The following is a 15,673-nucleotide window of genomic DNA, read 5'->3' as shown; positions in this document are numbered from 1 at the left end:
CCCAAAAGTCTTCGTTTGTCGCATTTAACCTCCCTTTGGGCGACGGCGTCTCAAAACTGACTCCAAGAGGTGGAATCGATCCCACCGCCTCTCGTCTACTGATCACCTCCCTTCCACGCCAACACAACACCACTGCACCACCGGCTCCACTTGGCACAAAGGTGTCTTTCTTTGTTCCAATTAACCTTCCCTTTGGGCGACGGCGTCTCAAAATTGTCTCCAGAGGGTGGAATCAATCCCACCACCTCTTGTCTTCAACCAGGTTCATGTGTTTGCAAAGCCTAACGCCACTGCGCCACCAGAACCACGCCGCTTGGAGAACTGATGTATGTCATGTTGTCATTTCTGTCCTTCAGGTGATGATGGCGTCGTGTTTGTGAGAGTGGAGACACAAGGACAGATTCTGAGGAGTCACCAAGTTGAGCTGAGTGGGTTGCAAATGTGACTGTTAGCATCACCTGGCGCTGCAGTGGCTACAGGTGCTCGTAAAAGTTGATTAGCATCACTGAGAGGGACCGATGAAGACACCCTGGTACAGAAACAGACTTTAGCATGGAAGGTGACTTCATCCAAAATGTGGCACAAGTTGGCGTGTCTGCTGAACAGAGAGTGACAACACAGTCAAATGAGTACAAACAAGGTGGGACGATGACAAGATTTCTGGTTAATGTGAGGGAGTGTGACAGGTGTGTTGAGTGTCACTCACTCACTCACCACTCTTCTCTTCTTCCTCCCCTTTAAGCTCCTCCTTTCAATGAAAGCTCCACAAAACCCACCAGCAGATGGAAGTGATCCCTCAGGGCCTCACCCATTTTTACTTCTGAACACCACAACACTCATCCTCACATACATAATGTATACAAATGTACTTATTTACCTATATACACAAATACATACCCATCTCAATGTATTTACACGTACGTCTAAAGGTCTTTCTATGCAGATTTATACATCCATATTTAGAGACGTATATATATCATGTGACCTTTAAGTTTCTACCAAACTTAGAAGTTTAGTTTTCATTTTTTCCTTTCACCTAGTACTAGCTAAAGTACTCCTTATTTCTTTATTACTGACAAAGTTACTTCAAGTACATTTACAGAGTACTGACAAGTACTCTCAGCTTAGTTGTCCTGCAGACAGACATTACAACAAATTCCAACTGTCTCCACCTATATTCTTTCTATTTGTTTTTCTCTAGACTCTGGAACTTTTTCCACGTTATACATTTGTATAAATGACAAAACATGAGATGGCAGCTGAGGGCAGCAGCTGCTGAACATCTGGAATCACACCAAGGCACTGTTGCGGTCGTACAAACTTTCCACCTGCACTAAATCTGCGATCATGCAGGACCGGACAGCCGGCCGATGTTCAATCACAGCAAATACGTTCAACAGCAAAGACTGAGTTCCCTTGTGTCAGGCCAAGGGTTGATGACCGCAGTCATGAGGTGGCGTCCTCCTCTTGGGCCTGGCCCATGGACAAGCATGGTTGGGACAGCGTCTGGTCTCAACTGGAGTGATCCTCTGAGACAGTCGTCCTCAAAACAGACCTGCCAGGAGGTTCCGCTTCTGGCCCTCGGAAGCAGAACTCCACTTCCATTGGCTTTGAAACGGTCGCTCCTTCGCCAACTGCTGCCGACTCACCACAACGTCTATGTCTCTTGGGCCGAGAGACGTCTCCAAAGCAGACATGGCCGTCAAGTTGTCCTGACCAGACAGGACATGAGTGTTAGGGACCACAAGACTGATGCTGACATGAATGATGGATGCTCACGGGTCCTCCCACTTCCCTGTGTTCCGATGTCATAATGAGCTACACCTCACCTTCAAAGAATCCTACTAGAATGATCTGGACACCCGTGAAGGTGAGCCTGCGGCGTCAGGAGCAGCAGGAACCTCTCCCCTCCTGCAGGCTTTCAGGCCACAAACATTCAGTCCTCACTTTCTGACTTTGAACTCAAAACATCACAAGATCTGCAGCCTACAACACAAGTGAGACTCCAGCTTGTCATCGTGACTGAACGTGCAGCTGCCACACCCACAATGTCGTCATGTGATGGCCGTCCTGTTTCCTTGCATCAGTCACCGGCAGGAGAGGGCGTTCACTCGCCTGACCTGGTCGACCTTCCAGCGTTGATGAGAGCACCTGGTGTGGACGCTCAGCTGCTGACTGAAGCGCCCCCCCATGGACACCAATAATCATGACACAGGCTTTTTCTCCTTCCACTGTTTTCATCCTCCTGGACTCCTGTCAAACAAAAGTATCACATATGAGCCAAATCTCTCAGTGGCTGTTGGACACTCTTGGTTTCATACAGATTTCCTCTTCTCTCATGCATCGTCACAACTTCCAGAAGGTTCTTCTCCAGGCAGGCCTGCAGGACAAGAAAGTGGTGAAAAAGTGGCTTGCAATGCTTGACTTTCCTTAAGATTTGGTGAGGGGTCTTGCATTTGGAGGGAGGACATTTTGCTTGTCCCTCTGTGGGCCTTGTCGTCTCTCTGGTCCAACAATGTTGCTGTTTGTTTGGGATGAAGCCAGGAACCAACAGCAGCCGGTTGATTCTCCTGAACCATCACTCTCATCGAGTGTCAAGTTTAGCTGGTGGTGTTTGGTTATTTTCCCCCCACTTGAAAAAAGGACTGACATGTGATGGAGGCTTGAGGTAAACTGGATTCCACTGAAGGGTTTGTGACAGGACGACGAGGTTTCCTGTTTTCCCTTCTTCTTTTCAAAGTTCAGGGCAGGTCCAGGATCATTGCAAGGGCAGGTCCAGGATCATTGCAAGGGCAGGTCCAGGATCTCACAAACCTGACGACACCCACCTCCTTTCTGCACATTTTAATTCTGTCTTTTCATGGGACAACACTGAAGAAGTGACTCTTTGAGACAATGTGAAGTGGTGTGGCTACAGCTTGTATCACAGTGTGAATTTACTGTCCCCTCACTATGACTCAGCTATTAATGTCTGAACTGCTGGCAACAGAAGTGAGTCACCCCAAGTGTCAATATTTGTGTGGCCACCATTGCTTTGCCGCACTGCCTTAAGCCTGGTTTATGCTTCTGCGTCGCGTCGAGGGAACGCGTTGCTCTGCAATTCACCGCTAAGCCGCTAGGGGGTGGCGCTCTTTTTAGTGCCGCGAGGAGGAGGTGTGGAGGTGGTCGTACTTGCGCACCTCCTCGATAATCCTTTCTTCGGGTCGGTCCATTTTTTTTCTTGGAGCTTTCACCACAGAAACTTTGAAAATGGCGGTGTTGTTGTGTCGCGACTGAACCGCAAATCACCTTCTGAGTGGACCAATCACAGTCCTCGATGTTAACGTCACCACGTGTCGACGCGACATGTAGTCAGGATTTTTTGGAGGCGCGCATCAGGCTACGGCGTGGGGTCCGCAGCGACAGCGCGACGCAGAAGCATAAATCAGGCTTTAACCCTCTTGGGCATGGAGTTCACCAGAGCTTCACAGGTCGCCACTGGAGTCCTCTTCCACTCCTCCATGATGACATCACGGGGCTGGTGGATGTTAGACACCTTGCGCTCCTCCACCTTCCGTGTCAAATTGGGCCCAATTAGCCATTTAGCCATCCACCAGCTCCGTGACGTCGTCATGGAGGAGTGGAAGAGGAGTCCAGTGGCGACCTGTGAAGCTCTGGTGAACTCCATGCCCAAGAGGCTTCAGGCAGTGCTGCAAAGTCATGGTGGCCACACAAACACTGACGCTTTGGCCACAATTTGAGTCACTTCTTCAGTGCTGTCCCATGACAAGATAATGAAACTGTGCAGAAAGAAGAGGGGTGCACTCACCCTTGTGAGATCAAGTAGATGACAGTTGGCAGCAGGGACTGAGGAACAGCAGCAGTTCGCCTTCGTCACTCTTCGTACCTTCGGTGAAAAACCCTTAAGGAGACAGAAAGTGGACGAGAAGACAACGGTAATTATGGTTAGGTAGACACGTGTGCAATGCTCTTGTGCAAACATGCTAACGTGGAATGTTTTACATGACACACCAGACTACATTTACATGATAAACCATAAATGTGAAGACACATTAAACTTCCCAGGAACTAAAATCAAAGAATAAGCACCAGAACGACACGAGCCGTTCACAGCCACGGTCAAGGCACAGCTTGAAAATACTTCACATGAAGAGCGCCACAACGCCACCATCACCATGCAAATATCAGGTCCTAAAATCGAGGCGGGCACCTTGCGCCCAGGTCATTACGCTTCCACTTCACGTGACTAATCAACCACAACGAAAGCCAAACAACCCATCGCCACGACACAGCTGTGTGCTCTCCGTCAGCAGTTCTAAAGCGTCAAGCAAAGCAAGACAAAAATACCAACGCTTACCGGCTCCCCTCCAGTTTTCCAGACCTCCCGTTTGCACACCGAACGCTCGAAGCAAGCAGGAACCTTCCAGCAGCTCCACTCACTCTCTTCAAACAGACGATTAAACCTCCGCAAACTGATTGCTAATCAGCTGACTCGCAGGCTCCCGGAACACACACCCATTTTCCCCCCTCCCATGCGCCACTAAAAGCACAACACAGTCTAAAACCAGTTTGACTTTACACTGAGTTTGGACAGCATTGGTTTCCTCCATGTACTGGCTTCTCTCTCCACTTCCACATGAGGAACTCTGTCAGGGACCTGGGATTGATCCCAGGTCAGCATGTCCCCGTTCCCAGATTTACAGATTCTCTGCCACCTGATGGAGCAACAACTCCAGAGGCAGCACTGCCTTCCTGCTTTAGAGGATCAAACCTTACGAGAGCAGAACCAAGTGCTCTGACTGAGCTCCAGCTGAAGCCAGCACGCCCCTCCTCTCAGGTTTAGTTACCACAACTCTTTGAAGCACCTGGGAATTGATCCGACAACCTCGTGCCTTGAAACCACGAGCGTCAGGGTTCTGCCACGCCGAGTCTATCCACAACAATCTCACATAACCACCACCCATCGTTGGGATCAACTCTGAACACTTCAATCTTGTTGATTGCCGAGTTATTTTCAATATGTCTGAACTTATCTTCGATTGTGCTCTCCTTCCTGGATTTTCCTCCAGAGTGTACTTCTGTACGCCAGACCGAACCTGAAAGAATCGGTCTCATTGTTGCCTCCGACTAATCGAAACTATCAAGAAAGAATTCCTCTGAATAAGTTTTTTCCCCATAATGAAGAGGATAAAAGCTTGTTTTCGAGTCCGAAAAATGGTTTTGATTGAAGAACTGGATTCATGAATAAGACGAAAGCGTAATAAAATGACAGACCAGACAAGAAGAGGCCAAACATGAGCCTCAAAGAAAAAAAGGAGGCGTCGTCTTTGCTCAGATGATCTGGAGTCAGATACTACAACCTTGTTAGCATCACAAGCTTATTTCCATATTAACGACCTCTTCAGAACCTTCAAAGTAATGAATAATTGACAACAAATGAAATGTTTTGATTGTCGTCAGCGCCCGGCCTGTTTAATGTTTCATATGTTGCTTCCCAGCTAATTATGGAGATGGCACATTTGTCAGAAATACGTCCCCCTGCAACCCCTGGGCAACCCTCCCGCCATCCTCCAGTGTTACCAGACAGGAGGGAGGGGAGGCAGGACCACTGCCCTGTTGTAATTAGGTAGCAGGGAATGCTCAGTGACCTGGGAGGGCGTCAAAGAGCTGCCAGCGTTGTTTGGCCACAGACACGCCAGACGAGTGGCTCCTGATGAGGGGGGACGATCGATCACACGAGCCTCCAGTTACTCAATATTTTGTGAAATATGTAGAGAGCGTCTATGGCTGCACGTTCAAAGATGTCCTTGCTGGTTTATTCGGGATTCTAGATTATGATGACTGGCTCACTGACACCTGTCCTGGATATGTTCAGTCACATGACATCAGGAAAAGGGGAAAAATGTGTCTCATTGGAGAGTTGGAACAGAGACGTCGTAGACGTGACACACTTGTTGGAAGCCATTCCTCATGTTACGGCTGGTGGTGTCTCCCCCTGCTGGCCGTCAGGACGAATGCAGGGCTCCGGTCCTCCGAGGCTTCGCCTTCCATGAACGGAAGCTGCTTCGGCTCTTCCTTTGAAACGTGACAACGGATTTCTCAGAATGGCTCCCGTCTCCGAACCTGGAACGCGGCGTGGTGACTCGGGTTCGTGTTGTTGCTCAGCGGTGACGTGAGGAGCTTCACATCTGCAGAAACTCTGCTGCAGGAGTGAAAACAGTCACCAACTGTTGGGCAAACACCTCACCGCCTCTCTGATGCACCTTGACAGGACAAGGGATAAACCGGAGCTGACAGAGGTCGTGGGTGTCAGACGGCGACGGACAGCTGCACGCTATATTTGGTCTGTGCTCTTGTGTTTGTTTACAAGTATTGCTGTGCGTGTTTGTGTGAGCTCCACTGTGTTTGTTGTGCGCCTGTCATGGTCCAGTCAGGTCGGAGTATCCTGAAGACACTGTCAGGCAGGATTGATCCCCCGCCCAATCTGTGGGAGCGTTCCTGTAACACAGCTGACCCCTCCAGTTGCGTTACCTTGTCATTTTGCGACATGGACGCAAGGCAAGATGAGCTGTAAATAGCTGTGTGACGACCTTGAACTCTGACGAGTGTGACAGGAGAGCACACGCGCGCACGGGCGCGAATGCACATACGCGCACACACACATTTTGCAGGTTCGCACAGATGTGGATCCTGATTTGAAGCTTTAACCTTTATGCCGGTTGAAGATGGGAACCACGAGGGAAGTCCAAATAAAGACTTTAACAACGAATACTGAACCACATCCCTTGGACTTCAGATCCACGTGACTGAAGCTGATCCTGAGGATGTGGACAGAAGCTGAACCTCATCTCTCTGCTTGGAGACGAATTTCAGCATCTTTGTGTAAACCCCGAAGAGACGACGCGTCGCCACGCGGTCGGAGCGGCGGCAGGGAGCGGTGCTGCTCACTAGCTTGGTTCTGTGTGGAGGATCTTTTTACTGATCCAGGTTCTGCCTCAGAGAGCACAGATGATAGAGAATTAGCAGCGCTAACTTTAGCAGCATGCTAATGAAGGCGCAACAGCTGGAGCTCAAACAGGAAGTTATTTTTTTCTTGTTACATGCAACAAACCTGCACAGTAGATTCTGAGTGTTTGTCATGATTCACTGGAATAGAAAGATTTAATCCTGAACAGATTCAGGCCTGACATGATGTCACTTCATGAGCCAGTGGGAAAGATCCCATCACAACTAGTTTGTGGTTTTAAAAAGAACCCACATCACCATTCTAGGCTCCTACAAACCTGGACTACAAACCCTGTGAGGGTGGGAGTTCGCTGATCCTTCACAATTCTAGCGCCACAAACGTGTGTGTGTGTGTGTGCATGTTTCCTTCCTGTTGTTCTGCAATGGCGGTGCACAAAAAAACAACACCCAAATACGCTGCAGAAACATTCTCGCAATGACGTGGGAGACAAATGTGCCGAGACAGCCCTCGCGTTGAGGGACAGCAGCAGGAGCTTCCAGCAGTCGGCCACTAGAGGGCAGGACAGCACCAGGAAACACATGAAACCCGGCTCACAGCATCATGTACTGAGTGAGGCTGAGACACACACACACACCTACACACACACACACACACACACACACACACACACACACACACACACCTTCCTTAAAAGGGGAAGTGACTGACTTCCCAGTAGGACCCGGTGCTTCACCCCTCCTGCTTCTTTGTCCCTGGAAGAGTTCGGAATGAATAAAGCCAGGATGACCTGGAAAAGTCACTCACACATCTCGAGTCTGTACTGTCAGATCTGATCAACCTTTCATTGAAATGTGACTTGAAACTTCAGAGCAAACACAAGAATTGATGGACTGATTGGATTTTCACTTTAACTAAGTAAGACTTTAACCAAAGAGGTCATTAAAGTACATTTCTTTGGGTCAGGGGTGATGAAAAACTCACACGGAACACTTGACTCCCAAGTGTGGCGAAGTACCGCAGCCACCAGGTCCTGGATGGGATCCTCTGATTGGTCCGTTTCAGTCAGACACTCAACATTCCTTCCACCGCCAACAGCACTAAAACACACACACACACACACACACACACACACACACACACACACACACACACACACACCTGGGTGAGTGAGCATCTCAAGACCCGAGTCGCACCGCCTGAGAGCGCCAACATGGAGGCGCTCCTAACGTTTCCTTTCCTGGCGCCACAGTCGAAACCCCGAGATTCTTGTCTTCAGTGACAAACACGGAACGTTCCCTCAGAACGCGAAGGGTTCCTTTGATCCACACACACAAGAACATTTCTAAACATCGTCACCGTTCCTGCTCCTGTTGTCATTCTGCACCTGAACAAACAACAAACAACAACACGCACTTTTCGCCTCAAACTTTCTCCTGAAACCAGGAAGTTAGACGAGGAAATGACAACGCTCTTTCTGATCAGTCAGAAAACCAAACTACATTAACCAAAGACACATTTATCAACTAAGACTTATGAGGAAAACCAGCAGCATATTTGTTGGATCGTGGGTACACTGAAGCCCGGTTCCTAAAATGTTGCCTTTTTTTAAACGCATCTTTTCATTTTTAAACATTTCTTTACTTGGAAAACACAAAGAGGAGGAATTGAACTGAGACCTGTGAGGAGAAATTACCTGGAAATTAGAGAAAGTTACTTAAAAAAAAAAAAAAAAACAACCTTAAAAAAAATACCGTATTTACAGGTCGTTCTCTCTGAGCAGCAGGAGGTTAGCAGGGGTGCAACACTGCCCCCTACTGAAGTGTGAAGTACTACATTTGTTCAGAGGGCTGTCATCTTGCAGAAGGTCCCCGGACCCCACTTTGAGAACCCTGGCACAAAGCCTCTGCTGGCATCTCGCTAATATCACCTACAACTGTCTGCCAAGGCTTGGCCCTCCCCCTCCTCCTCTCACATGCATCACGACCTGACGGACAGATGCTAATTCTGTTTGTTCACCGCCATTTTAATTGCGTTTCCGTGTTTTGGCTTTTTGCAATAAAAAAAAAACAAAAAAAAAAACGACTTTTGCTTCTTTTTCAGCCTCCGAGCTCCTGATTTCCAGCTCTTAGTTTCAGTTTCTGCCTCTCCTTTCCTGGCTCCAATAACTTTGTTCCATTTCTCATTCTCTGGCATAATTACGGCTTTATAGCACTGCGAGGGCATACTGTAGACCCCCCTCCCCCTCCTCGTTTTTTGGTCTTTTTTGGTTTGGCGCTCATTAATAATTCACAGAAAGAGACTGGGAAATTTTAGTGCAATTTGCAGCTGCTGAATCCCAGTTATTGTTTTGCAGGGTGTTGCACAGAGAGAGCAAACCTCGGACGAAGGCTTTGTACTCCTGAATGTAATTTGGCTGCGTCTCTTTGACAGGCCACACATCATTAGGGGGGTTGGAGGGTTTGCAGCGGCGGCGGCGGCGGCGGCGACTCCGTCCAGCCAGTCAAATGCGCTGTCCTCATGTGTCGCTCCAAACCCCTGTTTCCTTAATGCTTTTAGATGCTGTTTGTTCATATTTATGCCTCATAACGATGTTTTATTCTGTTTGTTTGCGTTTGACGAAGACGACGATGAATAATTCAGGACCGGCCGAGCGTCTTCACACGGACGACAAAGACGACAGGAAACTTTGGGCCGTGCTTCTGTCGAAATGAAAGACGGGATCCTGCCTGACGACGGCTGAGGCGTCCTGTTCATGTCAGAGCTCTTTAGAGAGAGGCGGCCTGGTGGGGGGGGAGGCCGCTCCTCACCCCTCACTCCTCCTGGACAGACCCACGAAGACAAACAGGCTCCAGAAAGATTCAGTCACACCTGGACACCTCCATAGGAGCTGCATCTCTCACCTGGAGTGGGCCGACTCCTCCTCCTGGACCAAACCAGGCTCCTCCTCCTGGACCAGACCAGGCTCCTCCTCCGGGCCAGTTCGAGACTCCTCCTCCTCGATCCTGCATGTGGCATATCGAGGCATTCGTGAGATGTCTTACTGTCCAGTATCACAGTACTATACTGAGTATTGTACCAAGTACAGTACCACAGGCCCACTACCGCAGGGGCAGTACATTCGCCATCAGCCGCACAATCACTGCAGTATAAAAACTTGAAAAAGCGGACTGTGGTGTTTGTTACACCCTAAGAATATTTCTGTAATACCTCACAACACAGTAAAACTACTAACTACATTTCCTGGCCGTACTGCACCGTCGTGACCTTTGACTTCAAGTCTCCTCAGTTTGTCCTTTGGTCGCCGTGGACGTTGTGACAAATTCAGAGGAAAACTTGGGATGGGGGGGGGGTCTGGGTTGTGCAGTGCAGTATATCCAGGGTGATGCTGGCTTCTCTATGGTAACAGGAAGTGGTGCCACGTTACAGTGACACGCCATCAGAGGCGACCAAGTGCCTCCTCCGGCCCCCTCCAACTTTCTGGGGAAGGTCACCGCCGCTGCAGCTGACTTGCATGAACGTGACTGTTGGAGGTATGAGGCCTCCCAGGAGGCAGCACAAGGAATTAAAACCTCTCTCCCCCTCACGTTTGGCCCGGCGTGACCTATTTTGTGAGGAGTATCTGGTAACGGGAGAGTTTAGGGCTGGTTAATGCTAGGTGACACAGCAGTGTCCTGCAGTCCTCTCTTTCTTAATCCCTGGCATCTTCGCTGAAAGATCTCTCCAAAGAAACGCCGCTCCTTTCTGGCATCCAGCCGCCGCAGGGAAGGGGAGATTGTCAGGCTGCATTTCTTCCTCGCTCGCCAGCCATCCATTCCTCAGGAGGGTTGCGTGAGGGGTAAAGCGCCCCCCCCCCCCCCCCCCTTTTGGCAAGTTAGGTAAACGAGGGAACGGAGAGGAAGAGGTAGCAGCTCCTCCCTCCCATGGAGAACAATTCCACCTTAAGCTTTTTTTTGGGGGGGGGAAATTGCAGGAATGTTTCATGTCACCTTGCCTCAAACGTGCCCGCAAACAAGCTGAAGAGAAAGTCACTGATGCGTTTGCTCCAGCACAGCCGGGGAGGGGGAGGGGGAGGGGGGGGGCGGGGGTGCCCGGCGGGCTGGTGTTTGGTGTCATCCTCTGATAGAGGCTCTCGTTAGCTGGAGGTTTGTGGAACATGAGTGGACGAACACCTCCGTCATTCACCGCCCAATCACCTGCAACCTGCAGACACCAACAGTTTACCCAGAGTGGCGGCCGTGAGGAACCTGAGGGGAGGCCACCGCTTTGTTTCCACGCTTTGATTTATTTGTGGGAACGTGTTATATCTTGTGACCATGACTTAGAAACTTCCTCCAGCGTGTCGAATAAACAACCAACAAAGTAAACAGTGAAGACTCAGAAGTGTTTCGGTGAACTTAGAACCCGTCTGCGCTGTGCTCGCGTCCCGGAAGAACTGGTCTCTCTGCAGCAGCAGATAAGGGCGAGGTCGACCCCCCCCCACGTCCCAGCTACAAGAAAAGCAGGCGGCCAGGAAACCAGAGTTTTCCCAATCAAAAGTTCCATTAACCTGGAGCGCCGGGAGCTAATTGAGAGCGGGAGAGGGTGAGATATATCACTACGCCATTTCAGCCACACAGCTCGCAAGGTGGCGGCGTCGGCATCAGCAGACGTCACGCGCTGACATGTTTGTAATTATTGGGGGGGGGGGGTGTTTGGGGGGGCTAGCAAACAGGCGAGCAAGCGGCAACGGGACAGCGAGCAGGAAGCAACCTTTGATAACCCAGATGGTGTTTGAAGCGTTAAGTAGAGCTCTTAAAAACCCACAAATCTGCACCACTGTTTTGAAGATTTATGAATCTCAACTTCACACGTGCGGGGTGGCGGGGGGCGGAGATCACGGGTTCATTATGTTTCGCACCGTTTCCTCTCTTATCTCCTCGCCAGGGTGAGAGATATTCTAATCTGTCACCCCAATAGCCTTAAACCCTGGTGCGGCGAGTGGGCCAACTTTTGTTCGGCGTAATCCCTCCGCCCCAGCGAGGGGAGGTCATGTTTGTCAGAATGTGAAACACGGAATATTCCACCACCTCCTCCTCCTCCTTTACTGGCTTAATTTGGAATTAAAAATGCATTCTGAACTTTACATCTCTGGAGACGAGCGTCGTAAACAACTAGGAAATTAAGTGTCCTTTGAAAGGCGGCGGTGGCAGGGACGTGAACCGGATCACTCGGCCTCCGAGGGGCGGCGGGTGACCCGGTGGTCTCCACAGTCACGCCACTCACAGCAGGTCCAATCTGACTGAAATGAAGAGGAAAGTGCGGCGACGCTGATCTCGCCTACACGAGGAGTTGATACAGGAAACTACAGAACATGAAAGCTGGAACCGAACGTGTGGAGAACCCGACACACACAGATGACCCGGTAGGAACCGTTCTCACGTCACGCACGGACCAAAAACACACGCAGGCACTGACCACTAAAACAGTCACCCGTCCGCTCTCATTTGCCTCAGTCTTCACGTGCCTTTGCAGAGTTTTATCACCTTCCTCATTTTCAATTTTTATCACATCTTCCCTCATATATCAGTGAATGAATAAAAGAAAAACATGCTGAAAAAGAGGCAAATTTGAGCGCACAAGGCAGAAGTAAATTATGAAAAATCTACAGAATGAAAGAGGAAATGGTAAAAAGAGGATAATTCACCCAATAACACCAATGAAGTCATGTGACATGAAGAAAGTCACCAATTATCTCTTTCTAATGAACCATTTTGGCCTCAGTTCCTGAAGGTCGAGCCCCAGCTGACTCCCAGGCCCTGTGTGGGGTTCAGTGACATCTAGTGGTGGTAGTGGGGACTGCAGCTCCACACCTCCACACTCCAGAATACTGAGTGAATGAGGAGGCTCAGATCTCCGCCAGGTCAGTCTGCAAGACCACAACCAACCTTTAAAATGTTTGCGTCTTGCATGATGTCACAGTTTAAATATCTCCTCATCTCCAGAATATTGTGGCAACGTCGCCATGACGACCGGCGGCCCAGCTCAGCTGTTTCCGGGGGTTTAAATGAGAGAACTTGTTCTAATCTTCCTGACGTCATGTTGATTATTCCCATCCTCCCTCCTTGAGTCTGCAAATCTCCACTTAACAAGTATTACATTTCCTCGTCTGCTAATATTTGCGGCGTGTTACGGGCGCCGCCGCTCCTCGCTCATTAACAGCAGCAACATTTGTGCCTCTTTAATAGCAGGTCGTGCAGAGGTCGCGCAGCACCTGAAGTAAGAGACGACATCCTGCTCTCCCTCAGGCCACATCGAGGCGACTGCTCAGCAAATCTGCATCGTAATCGCCGATTAGTATTCATTTCTGCAGAGACTCGGAAACCCCGGAATGTTCCACAGCTCCGGTTATCGGATGACTCCCAGGAACCAGGGGGCGCTGGCGCGACAGGTTGGACCGGGAAAGTCACAAATATTCCCTGAGAGGTACGGAGGACCGAAGCTGCTGACAAACATAGGAGACATAAACCACAAGAACGCCCTTAAATCCACAAACAATATTTATAAATTAATAAATACTTACATAAATAATAATTAACACTAAACCAATTCATGAGAAGGAATAAATCACATGGAGGGAAAACAAATGGACAAAATATACATTCATTCATATCAATATATAGGATGCATAATTCTTCTTTAATTGTATTTTTTGGTGCATGTAATCACGCGCCATCTTGTTTCGTGAGTCGTACCTGCCAGGCCTCCAGGTGTGGAGGGTGACATCACGCCTCAGGTGCTCACGTCCCAGACGTGAACGATGGGAAGAATCAGAATCAGAGCAGAAACTCCAGAAGTTGCAACTGGTTCATGATCCAGGTTGACTGGACTCATATAACGGATCAGCAGGCAGTTTGACACCCCCACCCCACCCCACCCCCAACACCCCCACCCCACCCCGGATGACGGATGGCGCTCGGCCCGGAAACGAGCGACGTTATCAGGCCACATTATCCACCAGCAGCCGATCCAGGCGGGCCAGATTTCTATCGAACTGTATTGGATTTAGTAATTTCCTCCTCCAAGACGAATGGATGGAGATACTGATGGGGGGCCGGGGGGCCAGGGGTATGATTATTACTGATGATCCGTTCAGGATTTTGGTTTCTCCCATAGGGCCGGTTATGACTGCCTAGGTCGCCGTCCTGTTTGATGCTGTGAAGCTTTAAACTTCCTGCCAGGATCTTTTATTTATACTGACCAACAGAAACAAGTGGAATATGAATTAAAATAAAAATTAGTCAATGACGAGCCAAATGAGCCGGATCTGAGCAGAGCAAACCGGATCTGAGCCGAACGAGCCGGATCTGAGCCGAACGAGCCGGATCTGAGCAGAGCGAGCCGGATGTGAGCAGAGCAAGCTGGATCTGAGCAGAGCAAGCCGGATCTGAGCCGAATGAACCCGAACACTGGAAAGATCCAGAATCTTGTCACTGCTGAACTTTGCCATCTTGGTGAAATAAACACGGTCAGGTCAACCAGAGTAACGTTACCTTTTCAGGGCCAACCGCACCCATTTGACACACCCCCCCCCCCCGTAGCCCAGCAGCTTCCAGCGCCATTAGGTTTTTTTGATGTAACGCATTCACCAGCAGACATATGTTGTGTTCTCCTAACTCCTCCGTCTCCGTGTGAACATGTGTGTTCAAATCCCACGGTGGTGAACACACAGACGGGGGTGGGGTGGGGGTGGGCACCTTGCGTCAGTGAACGCTGTGTCAGGTAATTTCACACTCTCGCACGCGCGCAGTGGCGTCAGCTCCCCTCGAGCGAACTCATTACCTGTCTCCGCCGCTGAGCGTGCAGGGATGCACCTTCTGGAGGCTCTGGCATTAAACAAGCTGCGCAGGTGGGAGGTGTGTGTGTGTGTGTGTGTGTGTGAGGGGGGGGGCTATAAATGTGGCGGTGAAAAGTGAGCAGACTGAAACAGTTCATCCTCATCCTGAGGGGTGAAACACTAGAAAAGATCGAGGGTGACAGAGCTGAGTTTCCTCAAACAGAGGCTAACCAGTGCAGGCAGCTAGCTCACCTTGTAGCCACGACGACAACAAGCGGGGGGGGGCGCACGTTTTGTGGGCCTGCAGAGAGGCAAGGAGTCGAGGGCCAGCTGTCTTTCTCCCTCTGTTTTGTTCTCTGACCCCCCTTCCCACACCGCCATGATACCCCTACAACCTTGCATCCATGCGGGCGCTGTCGGGGGTGTGTGTGTGTGTGTGTGTGTGTTTGTGAGTTGGGGGGGGCCTGCCAGCATGCATCTGGCTGACAGGCGACTGGGAAGGTGCACTGCAAGCGCACGTCACAATCAATAAGCCCAGCTAAGAGCGATGGACCGGGGGGACGCAGACGCCCCCGCCACCTCTGTGTTTTTATGTTTGCACGGTGGCGGCGGCGATAGCGATGGCGGCGGCGATGGTGTCACCTCACAGCACTCGCTTGCTCCGGGTGTTTGGGATCTTGTTTTGAGGACGTCCATATGTGCGGTGTGTGCAGGCGTTGAGAAGGTGTGACGAAACAACACTGAGAGACTAAAGTCTCCTGAAGAACGCTTCATCTCCTAAAAAGTTGCAAATTTAAAAGTCGCAGGCTGAAAAAACCACCACCAGAGTCGAACAAACATCTGGACTCACTGGAAGCTTTTGTCCCAGCACGAGTTTCTCCACACATCTGAAG

General features: G+C 50.0%; 1 protein-coding gene across 14 annotated transcripts in view; it reads right to left on the bottom strand.

The window, feature by feature from the left end:
• Positions 1-801: 801 nt before the first annotated feature.
• The window catches only part of LOC147272834 (uncharacterized), a 39,854-nt gene continuing 24,982 nt past the window's right edge, over positions 802-15,673 (bottom strand). For 8 of the 14 annotated variants that reach the window (XR_015112612.1, XM_086202431.1, XM_086202436.1 and 5 more), the window contains 5 exons: positions 13,218-13,445; positions 9,868-9,969; positions 7,949-8,064; positions 3,809-3,901; positions 802-2,253 (listed from right to left, as the gene is read on the bottom strand). Coding sequence is in view for 12 of the 14 variants with exons in the window: in XM_086202431.1 (XP_086058557.1) it covers positions 8,030-8,064; positions 9,868-9,969; positions 13,218-13,445 (365 nt within the window). In the remaining 2 variants the exon portion in view is untranslated. Of the gene's footprint in view, positions 2,254-3,808; positions 3,902-7,649; positions 7,720-7,948; positions 8,065-9,867; positions 9,970-13,217; positions 13,446-15,673 lie in introns of all 14 variants that reach the window. The other 6 variants (XM_086202422.1, XM_086202492.1, XM_086202468.1 and 3 more) reach the window with 5 other exon arrangements.

The sequence above is a fragment of the Aulostomus chinensis genome, chromosome 1, assembly GCF_037954235.1.
Source record: "Aulostomus chinensis isolate RoL2024-O1b breed Wild chromosome 1, RoL_Achi_v1.0, whole genome shotgun sequence".
In the NCBI taxonomy this organism is placed as follows: Eukaryota; Metazoa; Chordata; class Actinopteri; order Syngnathiformes; family Aulostomidae; genus Aulostomus; species Aulostomus chinensis.
This window is presented reverse-complemented; position numbering and strand designations above follow the sequence as displayed.